The following is an 18465-nucleotide window of genomic DNA, read 5'->3' on the forward strand; positions in this document are numbered from 1 at the left end:
GACCAACCAGGGCCGGGGACAAACTGCAACCAAGGTACGTGCCCTTAGCGGGAACCGAACCCGGGTCTCTCTGGACCGCAGGCCGACGCTCTAACCGCTGAGCCAAACCGGCCAGGGCTGGAAAGAATTTTCAACAGCAAAAGAGGTCAGTTGTAGCATCATCTATTTTATGATTTCAATGAAATTAAATAAAATAAGAAATTTGTGAAACAGGAGATAAAATATAAAATGAGAAGAAAAGGAACCCAGAACAGGTAAGGAAGTATAAAATAATACAAAAAAATAGTAATGTCACCTGAGAAGCAATAAAGAGCAGAACTGACCATGCAGAAAATGAAATGAATGTAAAGGCATGTTTGAGAAATTCTCATAGTTGGAATAGAAATTGAGTTAGATGAAAAAGAATTTGATACATAATGAATGGCAGAAATAGATATCCAATATAACAGATAGTTTGGATTGCTAAAGAATAGTCCATAAGACACATTTAAAGATTTTATAGAAAACAACTTTTCTGGCCCAGCTGGTGTGGCTCAGTGGTTGAGCATCAACCCATGCACCGGTCAGGGCATGTGCCCAGGTTGTGGGCCAGACTCCCAGTGGAGGGCATGCAGGAGGCGGCCAGTCGATGTTTTCTCTCATCAGTGGTTCTATCTCCCTTTCTCCCTCTCCCTTCCTCTCTCTCTAAAAAATAAAAAAATAAAAAAAAATAAAACAACTTTTCTGATTTAAAAAAAAAGACAAAACAGAAAATGCAGATTGAATAGGCTCATCAAGTAACAATCATAATTAATTAATTAATTGAAAGAGAATACTTAGACCCTTCTTGGTGAAAATATTCAACATCAAAGACAAAAGAAGAATTTTATGCATGAGAAAAGACACAGGTTACCTCCAAAAGCTCTGAAGCATTAAATGGTAGAGAACTTTGGTGGCTAAACTTAAGACCCCAAATGTTCTATCTAGCCAAGATGTCACTTACTTATGAAAAAAATAGGAAGCCATTTTCTTTTTATTTGTTTACATTTTTTAAAAAAATTTTGTTGATTGATTTTGAGAGAGAGAGAAATGTCAGTTTGTTGCTTCACTTATTTATGCATTCATTGGTTGCTTCTAATATGTGCCCTTACCAGAGATTGAACCCACAACCTTGGGGTATTGGGATGATGCTTTCACCAAAATAAGCTACCTGGCCAGGATGAAAGCCATTTTCAAATAGATATGGATTCTTATAAAAAGCAATAATTTTTGTGCAAGAAATTACCCAAAAAATATATAATTTTAAAAACTTTAACATATAGTGGTTTTTATATAAAAGAAGTAGCAATAACCATTGAAGCTATGTAAGCAAATATATGTCTAATTAGTATTTTCAATAAATTTTGAGATAATATTGCATCAACAAACAAGAGCACTCTGTCATAAGAAAAGAACAAGCTGAAAATAAGTTTTGAGGAGAAAATATGCTTTCTGAATGTCCATTGAAGGCAATGACCACTATGTTCAATACTGCAGAAAGTAAATTCAGTTTATCAGAAGACAGATTAAGAAACTTTTCTCAGAACTCCAAGAGGAAGAATACAAAGTATATATAAAATAAAAATTCTAGGAAGAGAGACGAGGACATTTATAAGAGTTACAATAATAAAAAACAATAATAATAGATCATTTTCCAGAGCTGAAGTAAAATTAGTCTTCAGATCTAGATGACTTAAAAAATATTCAGCCTAATTTTTTTTTATTTTTTTTATTTTTATTTTTTTTATCCTCACCCGAGGACATTTTTCCATTTTTTTTGTTCAGGTAGAGTGGGAGGGAGAGAGAGAGGAACAGAGAGAGAGAGAGAAAGATCGATGTGAAAGGGACACATCGAGTGGCTGGCACCCGCACAACCGACCAGGGCCGGGGACAAACTGCAACCGAGGTATGTGCCCTTAGCGGGAACCGAACCCGGGTCTCTCAGGACCGCAGGCCGACGCTCTAACCGCTGAGCCAAACTGGCCAGGGCGAGTCTAATTATTTTTTTAAAAAGATCCATAACATACAATCTTAGATAAATTATTAAAATAGAAGATTAGAAATGTCTATATACTTCCATAAAGGAAAAAAAAAATAAGCATCTCCTATCCCATAACAAAAGCAAAACTAAAGTTGGCATTAGGTTTTTATTTTATAGTCTACAACATTAAATACTCAAAAATTAGAGTCTTGAGTGAAATGTGATATTTAAATTCTGTAACTAGACTTCCTCAAACAAAAATTCAAAATGTATGCCATCCATATACTCTTATTGAAAAAAATACTACTTGAAAATATTGACATCGAAATGGAAAATGTATTGGAAATAAACAGAAGTAATGGCCCCAGAAAAGATAGTTAAGTCACAATGATGTTATCAGTGAGTTTATTCAGCAAAATACAAAACTTAAAAAAAACTAGATTCTCAAAAGAAAAAAATGTAAATTTTTAATGCAGGATAGGAAAAAAAGTTACACATACTATATTCTCATATACCAAAAAAAAAAAACAAATTACTTTACTTTTAGCTCCCAAACTCCCCTTCTTTCTTCCGAGTTCACCTACTGAGAAACAGAAGGGATGGAAATCCATACATTTGAACCCAGGAGGCCCTGCGTTTTTAAATCTGATGTGATTTTTAAAAATCTCTTTAGGCAAAATGTTCAGTCTTTCTGATTTTGACCTCCCCCAATAAAATCTGGACATATGAGAAGGACCAGTTTTCCCTTCTGAATAAGTCCTTTGGTTTTAGACCAGTTGGTTTCATGGAAAGTTGTATCACATCTTCAAGGAGCAGAACATTTCAGTATTGGTTAAACTCCTCCAGAAAATAGAAAAAGATGAAGTTTCTCAATATATTTTAGGAAGCTAGCTGATATCAGTATCTACCAAAGATAACACATTCATATGCAAAACTTCTGACCCAAAACTTTAAATCTGAATCAAATATAATTAAAACAAAACTAACAGTATAGTAAAGGAATAATACACCAAGACTGAATAAAATTTATTAATAAAAGGGTGCTTTGGTATTTAGGAAATGTATTACAATAACTCACAGTTATCTCGAATGCTGAAGAAGAAAACCAAATTATTTCCTCAGCAGAATCTGAAAAGAAATCTCTCTGAATACTTAAGCGTTCAGAGGATATAGAGGATATGAATAATAATTAATGAGGTTGATTTAATAAATATAGCTTGAACCCTATACCCCACAGAGAATAAACTTTCCTTTCAAATGTCCATGAAATATTTATTAGGTCACAAAGAATGCCTCCATATATATCCCAAGGCAGTTTTTCCAGTGCTCAGTCTCAGCAATAAATAACAGGAAATGAATAGTGAAAGTACATAAAACCCCAGGGGAAAAAATTATAGATTTTTATATTATCTTGTCATTAGGAGGACTGAAAGAAAGTGACTCTCGAGTACTGAGGATGGCAAACTAGGGCCTGCGGACTGTTTCCATAAATAAAATTTTATTGTCGCCCTGCCACACCCATTTTGTTCAATTTCTCTCAATGGCTACTTTTGTGCTACAACAGCAGAGTTGAGTAGTTGCCATGGCAACCAGATAGCCCTCAGAGCCTAAACTATTTACTGTCTGGCCCGCTACAGAAAGAGTTTGCTGACTCCTGGACTAAGAAAACATTTGCACCCCAGTGAAAATGGACAGAGAATATTGATACCAAGGTCAGCAGCTGCTCAGGGGCCTACACTTAGTTTAATGCTCTGCAGTCGCCTCCTTGAAAGTCTTGATCATTTTTGTCTAGGAGGCCCTGCGTTTTCATTTTGCACTGGGTTCTGCTAATCATGGAGCTGGTCCTAACTGATACGCAACGTTTTTAAAATGAAGAGAGTCAAATGAACAATAAGTATGAAAAAAATCCATGGCTTATAATAAAACCCATCCACATCAAAACTATAATGAAAATCCATATTCATTTATACAAGTTACAGATATTTCAGAAGGAGCTAATCCTGAGTGTGGGTGAAGGGTAAGAAAATGGGTCTTTCATATCTTACTCCTGAAGGTTAATAAGCATGAGGGTGGGGAGTGAGTTGCAGCAGCTACTGTGCCCTGCATTGAGGTCACTGTTCCAAGCAGGATGCTTGGTACCATACAAGCATCAGATTTAATCCTCAGAACAATCTTTAGGACATAGATACTGTTGCATAATGGAGGAGGCTGAAATTTTAAAAAGTGAAACATCTTGTTCAAATGGCACACTAGTAATGGAAGAATAGGAGTTTGAGCTCACATCAGCCAGCACGTCAGTGTTCTTGACCGCTGGGCTGGATGGCCTCAAGTCATGGTCCCACATTTCTGGGGGAGTTTGGTCATAGCCATCAAGAGTCTTAGAATTTTGCGCGGCCAGTGTGGCTCAGTGGTTGAGCATCAACCCATACACCAAGAGGTCACAGGTTCAATTCCCAGTCAGGGGGGTATGCCCAGGTTGTGGGCCCAATCCCCAGTGGGGGGCATGCAGGAGGTGGCCAATTGATGTTCTCTCTTATGGATGTTTCTCTCTCTCTCTCCCTTCCTCTCTCTCGCTAAAATCAATAAAGAAAAACAAATTTTTTTTAAAGAGTCTTAGAATTTTGTATAAACTTTAACCCAGAAAGTCTACTCTTAGGGTTTTGTGTTTTTTTTCTTTTTCTTTATTGATTTGAGAGAGAGAGAGAGAGAGAAAGAGAGAGAGAGAAACATCAATGAGAGAGAACATCGATTGGCTGCCTCCTGCATGCCCCCAACTGGGGATCAGGCCCACAAGCTGGGCATGTGCCCTGACCGGGAATCGAACCGGCTACCTCTTGGTGCATGGGTAGATGCTTAACCATTGAGCCACACTGGCCGGGCATTAGGAATTTTTTAAAATCCAATATAAAGAAATACAGTAATCACAAATATATGTGTCTCAGGGTAGACACACTTACTCTCACTATCTTCAATTATATAGAAACTAATTTAAAGCTGCTTTGCTCATCCTGCTGAGTGCAAGTGTGATGAGGGGTGGAGGCAACTTTCATCCAAACTGGAAATCTTAGTCCAATGCAAGAATTTAAACACTCAGTACGTTTGTCTTTTTAAGTTTTGCTCCCACCCCCTTCTCTTACTGCTGGTCTTTGAGGGGAACTTATTGTGGCCTGTGGCATGCACGTGAAGAGGACCTCTGACTTCCCCTGTCTGGTTGTGGCCACCTGGTGGTCATCCACAGATCACATTGGTGGCTTTGACTGCTGACCCGTGGGTCTCATTTATCACATCTTGGTGTACATCATAATTATGGGAAATAATTTGGGGCAGCTAATCAGTTTTCTCTTGTTGTTTTAACAACAACAACAACAATAATTTTTTTGTTGAACTTACACCAGAGTACCAATAGTTGATACCAGAAAACATTTTTAGACTTTTCTGGTGTGTGTGTGTTGGAAAAGGGGAATTAGTGGAGGTAAAAAGAGACCATATTTTGTTATAATGTTCTCTTGATCTGGATACACACACAAAAATACAGTTTATATACATTACTTACACATAATTGGCCAAAAGTTTTGCCTGGCATTACTTTCTGTATGCAATATATCCTGATATTTCTATTCTATTCTATTTTATTATTTTCAAAATGTTGACAACTACCCAACAAAATGGTTTTCCAGATCACTAATGGTTCACACCTATAGCTTACAAGTCATTGTTTTCATAGCCATCTGTTGATTTGACTAAAAGGAAAATTCCTTACAAGTCAGTAGGGTGGGGCTGGGCATCCTGGACTGGGGTCTCCGTGACACAGACAGACGGGAGCTGGGTGAGTAGCCTCAAAGTCCAAGTACAGTGCTTAGTGGCTTGGTTTGGGTCTGGACCGGTATCTGAAGAAGCTGGAGTGAAAGCAAGAGTTGAGGTCAAGCTTTTTGAGCAGGAAGGAGGCTTGGCCATGACCCCAGACAGTAATAGGAGGGTAAGGACTGAAGGCCTGGGCTGCGTTTAGGGTTCTAGCCAGTTAGGGTGCAGTGTGAGGTTAGGGAGGAAGGAAAGAAGGCCAAGAAAGAAGCGGGCGAGTGGAGGGGGGGGGCAAATGAACTCAGGGCCTTTCATGGCAGCACTACTTGCTGGTCCCCCTGAGTGGTACCCAAGGATGCTACCCTTGAGGATTAGCTGGGGACCTGGATGGGTCACTGAGCACATCAGTGACATCAGCTGGGTGGGGCTAAGGAAAATCGGGGACTGACAGTTTCATAATTTCTATCCTTAAAGCAACTCTGCTCTTTCAGATTTGAAAGACTCCTGGGTGATGATTCCAACTATGAGCTCTCTTTTTTTCCCTTTCGTTTTATTCTACCCCATGTGCAAAAGAAGGGGAAACAATTTAAACTCAATTTGGCCCATTTGTTTCTAACTCTGGTTCTGTGTGTGGCTAATGGAAAGAGCCTGTGTTTCTAAGGAGCTTAACCACAGGGAGGTTGGAAACTCACATAAACACAAAAGAATGTAGTTCAGAAAACAAGTCGAAATGAGGCTCAGAGTTCTTATTTTTCTCCTACTCTTTGCATATTAGACCCTTGGAAGTAATTGAGCGGTAATCTGAAGGCAATGCCAAATCCCTCGCTGGGAGCACTCAGTGAGTGCAACGTCACCAAAATTTGTTAACTTTTTTGTTTTTAATTTTTATTTATTGATTTCAGAGAGGGGGGAGGGAGATCTAGTTGTTATTCCACTTATTTGTGCATTCATTGGTTGCTTCTTGTATGTGCTCTGATTGGGGATTCAACTCACAACCTTGGCATATCAGGACCACGCTCTATCCAAATAAGGGACCCGGCCAGAGTCGTTGACGTCTTAGGATGTTCCAAACACTGGAGAGAATATAGAAAAACAAAAAGAAGTAAGAAGTAAGTAAGAAACCATGGAGCTTCCCCCAGCAGTGACCTTCCTATGGGACTAGTAGTGAGGACTGGTGACTTCGTCTCCCTGTGGTCTGGGGAGCCCTTCTCAAAGCCAAGTCAGAGGTGGTGTGGGAAGGTGCTGACTCTGATTGTGAGTGCACCCAGGTATACTGGATGAATCTTCCAGCACAGAACTCTGCACTGTGTTCCAGCAAAATTCCTGGGAAGCTACTTGAATTTCAAATTTTGTTGAGATTTATACTTGTGGAACCAAGGCACAAAATGCCAGGAAGGGCCCTGAATCCTCTACACTGTCCTGGTACCCTCCTGGCCCATGGACATCTTCCGGGGATAGACTGCACTTGAGTTAGGATTTAATTGAGTCAAATATTAGAGACTTTTCATATCCACTGATTTCTAAAACATGGGCATTTCAACTCTCTGTGACTATAGTTGGCCCAGTAATTGTGTTAAAACAACTTTAAAAAAAAAATCCACAACACAGTCCTGTGGAACATTCCAAGTACTGCTTATATTTGGGTTATGAGTTTTTATTTTTACCTTGGAGCTTTGGTCACAATGGCTGGGAGAACATCGGGATTCCATAGCTGGGATTTTAAGATCATTAACTCTTAAATTGGTCGGCATGATAAATGAGGTGTTTGGCCATTGTAGGGAGGAGAGAGGCTGGGCATCCACTCTGCTATTTCCCCAACCAACACCCTACTTCTGGCTGTGACCAGGAGACCACTGAGGTTCTCGGGGTTGAGAGGAAGTCAAGGGTCTGGACATGGACACACCACTCTGGGTCAATTATCCTGGGAGTAGCTACTAGGGCAGATTGCAAACCAGAAAATCAGTTTACAAGGCAGAGTGCAGGAAAGCATGTGTGTTTGAACAGGAAGTCCAAACTGAGTCAAAGGCCCAGCACGCCTATTCCTGCAGGAGAAGAGGAGGAGTCTAGTTGAGATGCCAGTGGGTAGGTGCCAGAGGCCCAGTGGATGAGGTCTTTAGAGTTCAGGGTTAGAAAGCCCCACTCTAGCCACTGGGTGGAGGAGAGGACTGTGGCACCAGGCAGGCAGGCCTCTTGCTCCCAGGGATTTGGATAAAAGAGATATAAGCAGCACCCCCATTGGGGCTCTTTCCTTTTCCACGGGGTGACTGGATCTTTTCCATGGGGTAGGATAGAGCATGCATGTGTGGGTTAAGAAGGCTCAGTAATGAGGACTAGAAGAATTCCAAGGTGCAGATCTAGATAATCCTATATTCTACCCCTTTAGCATCGGAGGCCCCCTGGGATCTCATAGTAACCCAGAGAAGACAAAACCAGTTTTGTTCCCAAAATCTTCGGAGATTATGTTTACCCTTGGTGCTTGAGGGAACAGGCTATGTGCATCTCAAGTGTATCCCAAAGGGGGTATATTTTGTTCGAGGCTTACATTCTTGTGTAAAGAGTGATCGTGTAGAAATAGGAAACAACAAACCCCACCAGAAACAGGGCAATTGGATCGGAGTTAGAATGTGAGAAACAAGCCGGTCCATACCTCCTCAGCTCCAGTGTTATTTTGGAGGCCTCATTTTTTTTCTTCTTGAAAAACCACGGCACCTGCCCATTAACAAGAAGGTTTTCCAGGTAGATCCAAACTATTTTCAACACCTCCAGGATATTTCTTGAATCTTTCCCTATATCTAGCATCAGCAAATCAGATGAATGCCAAAATTGTATACATTTTACATGTTATTCAGAAGAATAGTGAAAAAGGAATGTGTTAAGATGAAAGAAAGTGAATTATTATTGGATGATCCTGTTTAATAAATAAAGGAATGCAAATTGATTTGTGGCTGCGAAATAGAGCTAGTCCTCGAGAACAAAGTAGTCAACCAAGAGAAGATTTACTCCAAATCCCTGCTCCTTCAGCAGAGAGCCAAGAATGGCCCCTAATTCTAGTTCAAGTCCCTATTTCACGAACACTTTGCCTCCCCTCCCAGGATAATCCCCTCACTATGGGATTTGTCTACTGATAAAGAAATCGAACTCAGGATGGGAGAGGTGTGGGGATTCTTCCTGAATTATCAGCCATCTAGCAGTTCCCTTCAGTCACCAGACTTTCAGATAGTACTTGTCCTGGTCATATGGACCAAAGCACAGCACTGCATTCAGAAGTGGGCACAAATGACCAGGGTCCAAGGAAATCTCTTGAGTCCACTGGACCAGTCGTTGAGATTTAAAGCATATAACTGAATTCTATCCAGGATGATGGCTGGGATTCTAATGAATGAGGATTTCCAAAGCATTAAAAGCCCATGGGTAGGATATGCTTTTCTGGTAAGCTCTTGGGAGACTTCCAGCTGCCATTAAGCTCAGAGATCTATCATTGATGATTGCATTGGTCCATTCGCCAAGGAGTTGTGCTCTAGAATCATTGACCCAGCTGGGAAAGCTCCTCAGGTTCACATAAGGTCACAGGAATTGGCTGGAGCCATCTGAGCCCAAACCCAGAGTATTTAACCAAACAAGCGAGGAAGAGGTGATGTCAGCTGGCAAATGATCAGGAGCTTCCGTGAGCAACAGAGACTTCTCTTCATGCTATTCTTTCCTCCATTCAACAGGCAGACACTGGAGAGGAAAATATACTTAAGACCCTCACAAGGGGAGCTTGACAAAAAAAGTGATTGCAACCTAATATCAGAGGATAACGACTAACAGACACACAGGATGCCCTGAGAGCATGGAGCAGGGGCAATGAGCCCCATCTTTGCTGTCCAAGGCGGTAGGCAGAGACTGAGTTGCATCTTGAAGAATTAGTAGGAGTTTGCCAGGTGGACACTGAGTGTCCCAAGCAGATGGAATATGTATAAAAGCTGAGAGTCTGGAATGGAAAAGATTTATTGGAAAGGCTTAGTTTTGACAGGAAGGACCCCTATCTCTCTCCTTACTCTGGTCCTTTTCCCCGTCTCCCAACTCCTCACCCGCCACGCTGTGTGCTCTGTGCTGATGCCACATGAAACTGCTTGCTTTTCCCCAAGCAAATGTTTAAATACAGGGGTGGGCAAAAGTAGGCTTACAGTTGTAATACAAAAATTGATCAATAACAATACAAGAATAAACTCTGTGTTCCGCGTTCTCACAACTGTGAACCTATAGGGGATTGCTTGACTAGATCCTTTGTCTATTTTTCTGTTGTTTGCCTCTTAAATGTTTATTTGTACTATTTATGTACATATCCTGGACACTAATCTTTTGCTTTTTGTATTTGCTGCAGACAAATCTTCTCTTACTCTTTTCTCGCCTTTGCACTTGTTTATGGTACATTTTGTTAATTCGGCGTTTTAGATACTTCAGGTAGTCGAAATACCCTTTCTGAAAAAACAATTTCTACTTTCTGTGTCTGGCTGAAGAAACCCTTCACTAACCTGATGACATAAACATCTTCTATAATTCACCCAGAGGATTTCAAGTTTTGTCATTCCCATTAGGCTTTAATACATCTAGGGTTACATTTAGTATGCGATTGTGATCTAATTAGTTTTTCCCGATTAGAAATCCATTGTCACAGCATCACCACTTCCACTGTATAGCAAGACCTCGTGTAGGCTGAGGTCTAGGTTGTCTGCTCTACCCCACGGGCTCTGCTGTTATGTCCTGTATCATGCATGTGGGACCATTATATATGAGAGGGCAAACTTTCCAACTTTGCTCTTCGTTTTCATAATTGCCTTGATGACTTTGAACCTTTAATCTTCACTTCATTTTTAAAGTCAGTGTTTGAGTTTTATAACACATTCCATCAGAATTTTTCCTTTAATTGATGTTATAGATTAACGTGGGTAAAGTGTGCTATCTTTATGATATGGAGTCTTTCACTGTAGGATCATAACATACTATATCATTTGTGTTCAAATCAGACAGATGTATCTGTCTAGACACGGGGCAGAGGAAAATAAACCCTCCTCGTAGAGCTAGAATATGCTCAATGAGAATTCTTAGGGCTGTTGTACCACAAAAATGAAGGCACAAAATCTACTTTGCACAGATTCGTCTTAAATATCTATAAAATAGTCTGAAATAAAGAAAAATAGCCACAACGGACTCTCTAGACGTTAAAATTAAGGTAAATGAGTGCATAGAAAATAAGATTAATCTGAAACCAGGGGAAAATGTTTGCAGTAGAAAATGTCAGACAAAAAGAAACAAGCTCTAACCTCAGCAATTATTAGAATGACAGGCAGAAATGCAGAGCTCAGCTGAAACAGATCCTGAAGTGAAAGAAAAGAGACATAATAGCTGCAGAAGAGGGTGGGTTAGAATAGAAAAACCTACTAGGAAGTCACTGCAACAGATTGAGTACAGCACTGTGGGAATACTTATAAGCTAAATTGAAGCTGTACTAAATAGGATCAGTGAAACAGAAGTCAACTTTGGGAAATAAAGAAGCCCCTTCCAAATCTAAAATACTATAATTCCATATGCCCAGAGAATATTTTCCTCCTTTTCCAAAGAGGGGTTTCCTTTTTAATAAATAAACGTCTGTGTAGGTTTTCTTTTATTTATTAAAACGACTAGTTACATTAGATTTCCTTGCATGTTGAACTATCCATACATTTCTGAAATAAACTTTGCCAATTAATTATTTTTTTTTTGGATTCCTGTTGGATTCATTTTGCTAATATTTTCTTTAGAAATTTTGCCTCTATATTTATGAATGAAATTGGACTGTTTTTTAAGGAGGAGATTTGTTTTTGGGTATCTAGTTTGTGACTCATTTCATTTCAATGAATTGGAGATGTTTTTCTTCCCTTACGAAAGGAATAATTTCAATAGCGCGTGCGCATACACACATGCACAAAACAGTTCCTTAAAGATTTGAAACTAACCTGTAAGTCTGGTGGAGCCTGGGGTTTTGTTTGTATGCCTGTTTGTTTTTAGTGTGTGTGGTGTGGGAGTGGGAAAGGTGGGCAGGGCAGGGACGGGAGTCCTTCAACAAAAGTTTTAAGAACTAACATGAACTCTGAACACCACTTCAAATAATTTCCACAGTTGTAGAAGTTTCAGATAATGAGCCCAGTTAATGGAGAGGTCAAATATCAATTAGTAGAATCTGAAGAGCAATGATAAAAGGTAAAGACAAATGAACACCTGCTAAAGTAACGTCTGCTTTTGTTCTCCCAGATCAGGAAGTGTGCTGCACCACTGGAATGAGATCTATTACTTCGTGGAACAGTTGGCTCACAAGTTCATCAGGTGAGAAACACATGCCTACTTCTCTGCCATGGACAAAACCAGCCTCTATTTGCTGTTCTACAAATTACTACCTACTTCGGGGATGCTTTTTTGACAAAGGTAGACTCTCAGATCGTGGATGAGACTTCGTTCTCATCTTTGCCACATATTAGAATGACTATTGGCTTCGTGTTTGCAAAAGGACCTCAGTTGGGTTCAAGACCAAAATTTAATTTGTCCTTCCCTGGTTGAAGACTATATTCTTCTGGAAGGATAATTAGCATGTTCTTTCACAGTGTATCAAGCTGGAGCAGTTGGCTCATTCTAGGGGGACTGTGTAGGGGGTACGGGGTCTATGGAAAGTGACAAATTCATCCCAATTTGCCCAGAACTTTTCTGGTTTTAGCACTGAAAGTCTCACATCCTGGGAACTCCCCTCAGTTCTGGGCAAACTACCTATGTGCCCAATCAGGTAGGATTCTCTGAACTTTCTCTGCACCACTTTCCAAGAAGACAGTGCAGTTTTGAATGTTGTCACTATAAACTTTGCAGGGACCTTGAAAGTCCTACTTTCCAATAATTATAAACACCACTAGTGAAGGAAAGAAGGTCATTTCACCCTCCTTGGGTGCAGCCTCTGGGTGATAAACAACTGTGATACAGAGCTTTCCTGGAGTTGCTTGAAGCTAGCTCTCAAGGTCTTTGGTAAAACTGTTTCCAACTGTAAATTCTAAAGCAGCCCCTCTCTCGCTGATGGCCTCTATAGCCTTCCAGCCAACACGAGTACCCATCTACTTTTTTTGAATCAAGTTCTTTGACTCCGAAGACAGGTTCTCTTCTGAGACCAGAGTAATTGCAAACATGTACCTTCCAAAGTTAATTACTCCTCTCAGCACGTATCTGCCTGCCTGACCGAAGGGAAGTGTCCTCTCTGGGATTCCAAAAATTGGAAGCTGCAGCAGGAAGCATCTAAACCCAGATGAATGAGAAAAACAGATGCTGAGAGGAGAGAGGGGGCTGGGGGACAGTAGAAAGGAAAGACACAGATACATAAGTGGTATTAAAAGCATAATATTTAAGAGAATCACAGAAGCTGAGAATTGAAAGGAACAAGCTACCAACCTATCTATCCTAAGAGACATTCACTCTCCGCTTGAACAGCTCTGGTGAGAAACTGCAGCCTGTTGAGGCAAACAGACCAACAGTTGGTCAATTCCAGTTCCCAGAAAAGTCTTTTTGTCACTGAGCCAAAATATCCTCTCTTGCACTTTTATCCATTGATCCTTTGGAGTGATAGAAAACAAGTCTGCCTCCAGACACTTGACGGTATCTACTATGTCTCTGCCCTTCTAGCCTTCTGTTCCCCCTGAAACAGAGGAGTCTGCTGGGAAAAGCTTTGAAGTTAGGCAGATGAGGATTTGAATCTTAGCTTTATTGTACAGCCTTAATAATTAACTTACCTTGGCTGAACCCTAGTTTTCATGTAAAAATCACAGCGAAAACATGTACAAACCAACAAGACCAGTACCTGATTTAGAGTGGCACTTGACATTCCTCTTTGCCAGTTCCTTCTGCGAGTCCAGACACTTCAATGTCTTAGATTCAAAGAAAGTTAGAGGAAGGAGTTAGGGGAGCTATGAGACCACTTAGTCCAATCCTCTCGTTTTATAGATGAAGAAATGGAGGACCAGCATAGTTGACATGGCTTAACCCAGACCACGAGGCACTGACCTCTGGTTATCTCCCCTGGTCCTCCCTGGTTATGGACCCCCTCAAAGTGTGACACCAAGACATTACTGTCATGCGAACTCCAAGCAGGAGGGACTGTATTTTATTGACCGCTGCAGCCCAAGTGCCCGTAGCAGTGCCTGACACATAGTACGTGATCAGTCAATAATTTTGAATAAGTGAATACATTTTGAAAAAGGATGGCTGGTTTCTATTTATTCATTTTGATAAATAGTGTCTAGGGAGCTGATATTGCAGAGGAGAAGTTCCTTCAGTAACAGTGGCTGATATCAGTACAAATACATCATTTCTAATTTCAGTGAGGTCTTAAAACTGACCAATCCTGTTATTTGTCTGTGTTCTGACGCCCTCCCATTTTCCTAAAGTGCGTCTAACGCATCACCATTTTTTTAAAGACTTCAAGCTACACCTCACACCCATCACTCTCAGCAAGGAACCTCACCTTCTATTTCATCAAGAACCTAGAGAATAGCAGACGAGTGATTATCTCAAGTTCCACGTGTTATCACCCCATGCATGCATGTCCTTCCCACCGTCTCTGAGATTCAAGTACCCTCCTGTTTCAGGCCGATCCCTGTATTTTATTTTGTTTATCCTGTTGTTTCCAATCTCCTCCAGGTCATTATTTCCTTTTTGTGTTTTCTTTACCTTTCTCCTCGCTCCATTTTTACGGCTGATAGACATAAACTAATCTCTTCCGTCCCTCATCTGAAAAAGAGAAACAACAAATCTTTTGATCATGTCTTCCTGTTAATACTAGCCTATTTCTTTACTGGTTTCTCCCTCAACTATCCTTAAAGACTCCTTGTCTCTATATCCTTATTCCCAATTCATCCCTTAACGCACTGCCTTCTGGCTGTTATTCCCACCCTCCAGCTGCTTGTTCTTGCCCGTGTCACCAAGTGGCGCCCTAGAGGACAGAGCCCGTGAGCGCCTGGCCGTGCTTCTGCTGGACAGAGAGGCCTCATTTGATTCGGGTTTATCTTGCCTTGTGATTCTCTCCTGCTCTGGCTCTGGTTCTCCTTTCATCTCACGGACCAGAGACAGGCCTTTAAATGCTGATGCTGGTTTTAAACTTGGCTCCCGTCCCTTCTCACTGCTGACACTGTCTTTGAGCAGTTTTACTCCCATCAGTATGCTGGGAACTCCCAAATTATGTCTCCAGCCAGACTCATACCAACGGCCTCTTGGAGACCTGCATTTCCCACCTTTAAGATTTATTCTTTCCAAGAGCTGAACTCTATATAAGGGAGGCAGTACACTATCGTGTTAGGAGCCCAAGTTCTAGACTCCGAATGCTTGGTTTTAAACCCCAGATCCACCACTCTCTCTTCTTCATCTTTCAGCATCCCAATTTTCCTTTGTGGAAAATAGGAATAATAATAGTACTGATCTTATAAAGTTTTAAGTTTAATGAACGAATCCAGGCAAATCACTTACAGTAGAGCCTGGCACATAGTAAGACATTGATAAGTTTGCCATAATTAGTATGATAATTATTACTGTTATTTAGGACACAGTGTCCTGCTGGGCCAGCACCAGTGAGGCAGTAAAGTTAGTGTGGTATCCTGCACAGACAACCCAAGTCTGTTTCAAGAAACCAATATTCAATACACTAGGTATTGCTTGGACTCCTGCCAAGCACTAAATACCATCCTAAGGGTTTCCAAACATATTACAAACACATGGTAGGTAATGAATGTAGACTTTATCCGGGAAGCAGTAGGAGCCATTAGAGGTTTTATTGCAAATGATTGACAAGATCTGATTTATATTTTAGGAAAATAGTTCTGGAAACAGTGGAACAGGGAATGATGATAGGCAAGGTCAGCCCTAGGCAATAACTGCAGTGGTCCAATCATTGAGGGCAAGTTCCTAAGCTAAGAGATGAGAAAAAGAGAGGGGCAGGTTTGAGAAACATTTAGGAAGTGAGAACTCTAAGAGTTGGGGCCAGATTGGGTTTAGGAGGTTATTGCATCATGAAGAAATAGGTTGGTGCGCTAATGGATGAACCAATTGGCCCCCCAGAGAGAGCCCTGCAGGATGGCGTTCCATTGGTGAACCCGCTGCAGTCTGACAGTCCATCCTGCAGACAGAAACACATTTGGTCCTTAGCTGAGAGTTGTCCTGACTCCCAGAACATGTAAAATTGGTCAAATTTAAATTGACAAAGCTCCTAAGTACTGCTGTATAAAAACCAGGCCAATGTAGTCATTAATAAGGAGAAGTATAACTACCAAGTGGAATATATATTTTGTGGCCCATCAGCACATTACCTCCTGATAGGATAACCTCCTTAGGAAGCCAAGTAGAAATTAAAAGCTGATGGTGATCCTACTTTCAGAGCAGAGGGAGTTCATGTGTGATCTTAATGGCCCAAGGGATCATGCTGCAACAGCCTGAGACATTCTCTTCTTTATAGGATACACTGCAGAGACACTATCAAATTTCGTCTGTCGGGATCCCCTTTTAGTAGACCATACAGACCAGTCCTTCAGACAGAGAGCAGGCAGTGCTGAATCTTAACTTTCTTCTTTATATTCCCCACTCACTGCATGGCGGTGTCAAATTAGAAGCAGCCTCCAAGCAGACAATGTGGGTCTTCTCTTTGGTCCAAAGTTTCAAGTCTGCTGCTGGCTAAATACTTACAGCACCAACGGTGGAAGCCCCTTGGGTTGTATGTAGGTCCTCAGTTTTGGCAGCCATGGTATAAAGGGAAGGGCAGGGAGAAGCCTGGAAGAGAATGGCATTCCAGTCTTTCTATCTGCCCTGATAGAATTTCTTTTCCTTTCCAGCCCACAGCTAAGAATGTCCTTTATTGTCTTCTCTACTCAAGGAACAACCCTAATGAAGCTAACAGAAGACAGGTAAGGATGCCTATCCCTGTCATAAAAATGCTCTTCTTTTCTTGAGTAGTTCTCATATTTCTGCCCTACTGCCAACCTTGACCTGTTGGTCATTTCAGTCTAATAGTTCTCTATTTCCACTTAAGGCTTGGACTTTGCACATTGACCCATCTGCTAGTTTATTCTGCAATGACTTTGATAGAATTTCCTGATGTTGGTGAAACTTTATAAATGACTAAATCACATTAAGGTCAATCTTACATTTGATTGGTGACTCGGTCTGCTAACTTGAAGCAAAATGTTAGCAAACTCAATTCTTGAGAGACTATATTTTCTTTTATTTAAATTAAAATTATTTTGTGGGTTAAGGTTGCAGACATATTTTAAGCATGCTGTGAGAGAAATAAGAACTTGAAATATTGTCATTCAGAATTACTAAGGCAGGGGCTAGAAAGGGAGGGTTTATGATACCACAAAATAAAAGGAAATTTGAATCAGATGTGGAAAATGTTGACATAAAAGGATTAGTTAAATCTAGCTTAACAAAAATATTATTTTGTGTTTTACCACCTGCAGATGAAAACTAATGATAACAGAGACATTGTCATTTGTTCATAGTTAGGCTGGGATGTTGAGAGTGGAGATGACAGTTTTGAGTTAAATGACACTTTGTCTACTTTTTTAAAAGTGATATGGTCCCCATGAGAGAAGCACCATGGTGAGGAGAGGGACATATGTGGGACTTATGTATGGACATGTTGGAAAAGGGAAAGGAGGAAGGTTAACTTTAGGCAGAGCAGGAAAACTTTATAACATTCTTCTAAAACTAACAGGACAGAAGAAGGTGTTCTGGGTTTGGCACTGACACAGCAAATCAGAGTTAGTCCCCATTTTTCTCCATGTGTTTGTTCCCCTCTCTAACAGAAAGAGGACTCCATGTGATCTAAATGTTCTCAAGTCCTGTTGCTCTTTCAGCATTTCATGCATTCCATTTGAGACGCACAGAAATGCCACTTTAAAAAACAGGAGTTTTTGCCCTCTCTGGGTAACCTGGTTGGAGTGTGTCCCCTGCACCTAAAGGTTTTGGGTTTGATTCCCGATCAGGGCATACGCCTAGGTTGCAGGTTGGATCCCTGGTCCAAGCACATATGGGAGGCCACCAACCAATGTTTCTCTCTCACAATGATGTTTCCCTCTCTCTCTTACTCCCCTTCCCCTCTCTCTAAAATCAATAAAAACATATCCTCAGGTGAGGATTTAAAACAAAACAAAACAAAAAACAGAAGTTTCTTCTTCCTTATTAACAGAAGGAGAAACTGAAGCCATATCTTGTCCCTGAGAATACCAAGCAGAACCCACACTGGTCACAGGCCCCACATTTTCCCACTCAATTTTGCTGCCTTGTGTTGATAAGCAGAAAATCTAAAGCCCAAGAAACCTGTGTGACCTTTTTTTTTAATATTGACCAAGGATTTTAAGAATCTCCGAGAAAGTGTCTCTCCTGTAGGCTCTATTCAACACTCCTAATCTTTCTCAGTCTTTGAATGATGACATCCTTTATGCAGAGATGTCTTTTATTCAAAGAAAACTTCCCTCTCACCCACTTTCACATTTTCATAAAGCCCAAGGCTGCCTAGCGCTGCTTCATGATAACTCCACCCACTCCATGCCTAAGACTTCGGTCAAGAGACCAAGTTCACACATCACATCCCTTGTGAATATTTTGCGTGCTACTGCTCACAGCCTCTG

At 40.8% G+C, this 18465-nt stretch overlaps 1 protein-coding gene across 1 annotated transcript in view; it reads left to right on the forward strand.

Moving 5' to 3' along the window:
• ANTXR1 (ANTXR cell adhesion molecule 1) overlaps positions 1–18465 on the forward strand; it is a 228112-nt gene that overhangs the window by 11629 nt on the left and 198018 nt on the right. The window contains exons 2-3 of the mRNA XM_036263300.1: positions 12071–12142; positions 16666–16737. Coding sequence (XP_036119193.1) covers positions 12071–12142; positions 16666–16737 — 144 coding nt within the window. The remainder of the gene's footprint in view (positions 1–12070; positions 12143–16665; positions 16738–18465) is intronic.

The sequence above is a fragment of the Molossus molossus genome, unplaced genomic scaffold (genome assembly GCF_014108415.1).
Source record: "Molossus molossus isolate mMolMol1 unplaced genomic scaffold, mMolMol1.p scaffold_m16_p_15, whole genome shotgun sequence".
NCBI classification, from domain to species: domain Eukaryota; kingdom Metazoa; phylum Chordata; class Mammalia; order Chiroptera; family Molossidae; genus Molossus; species Molossus molossus.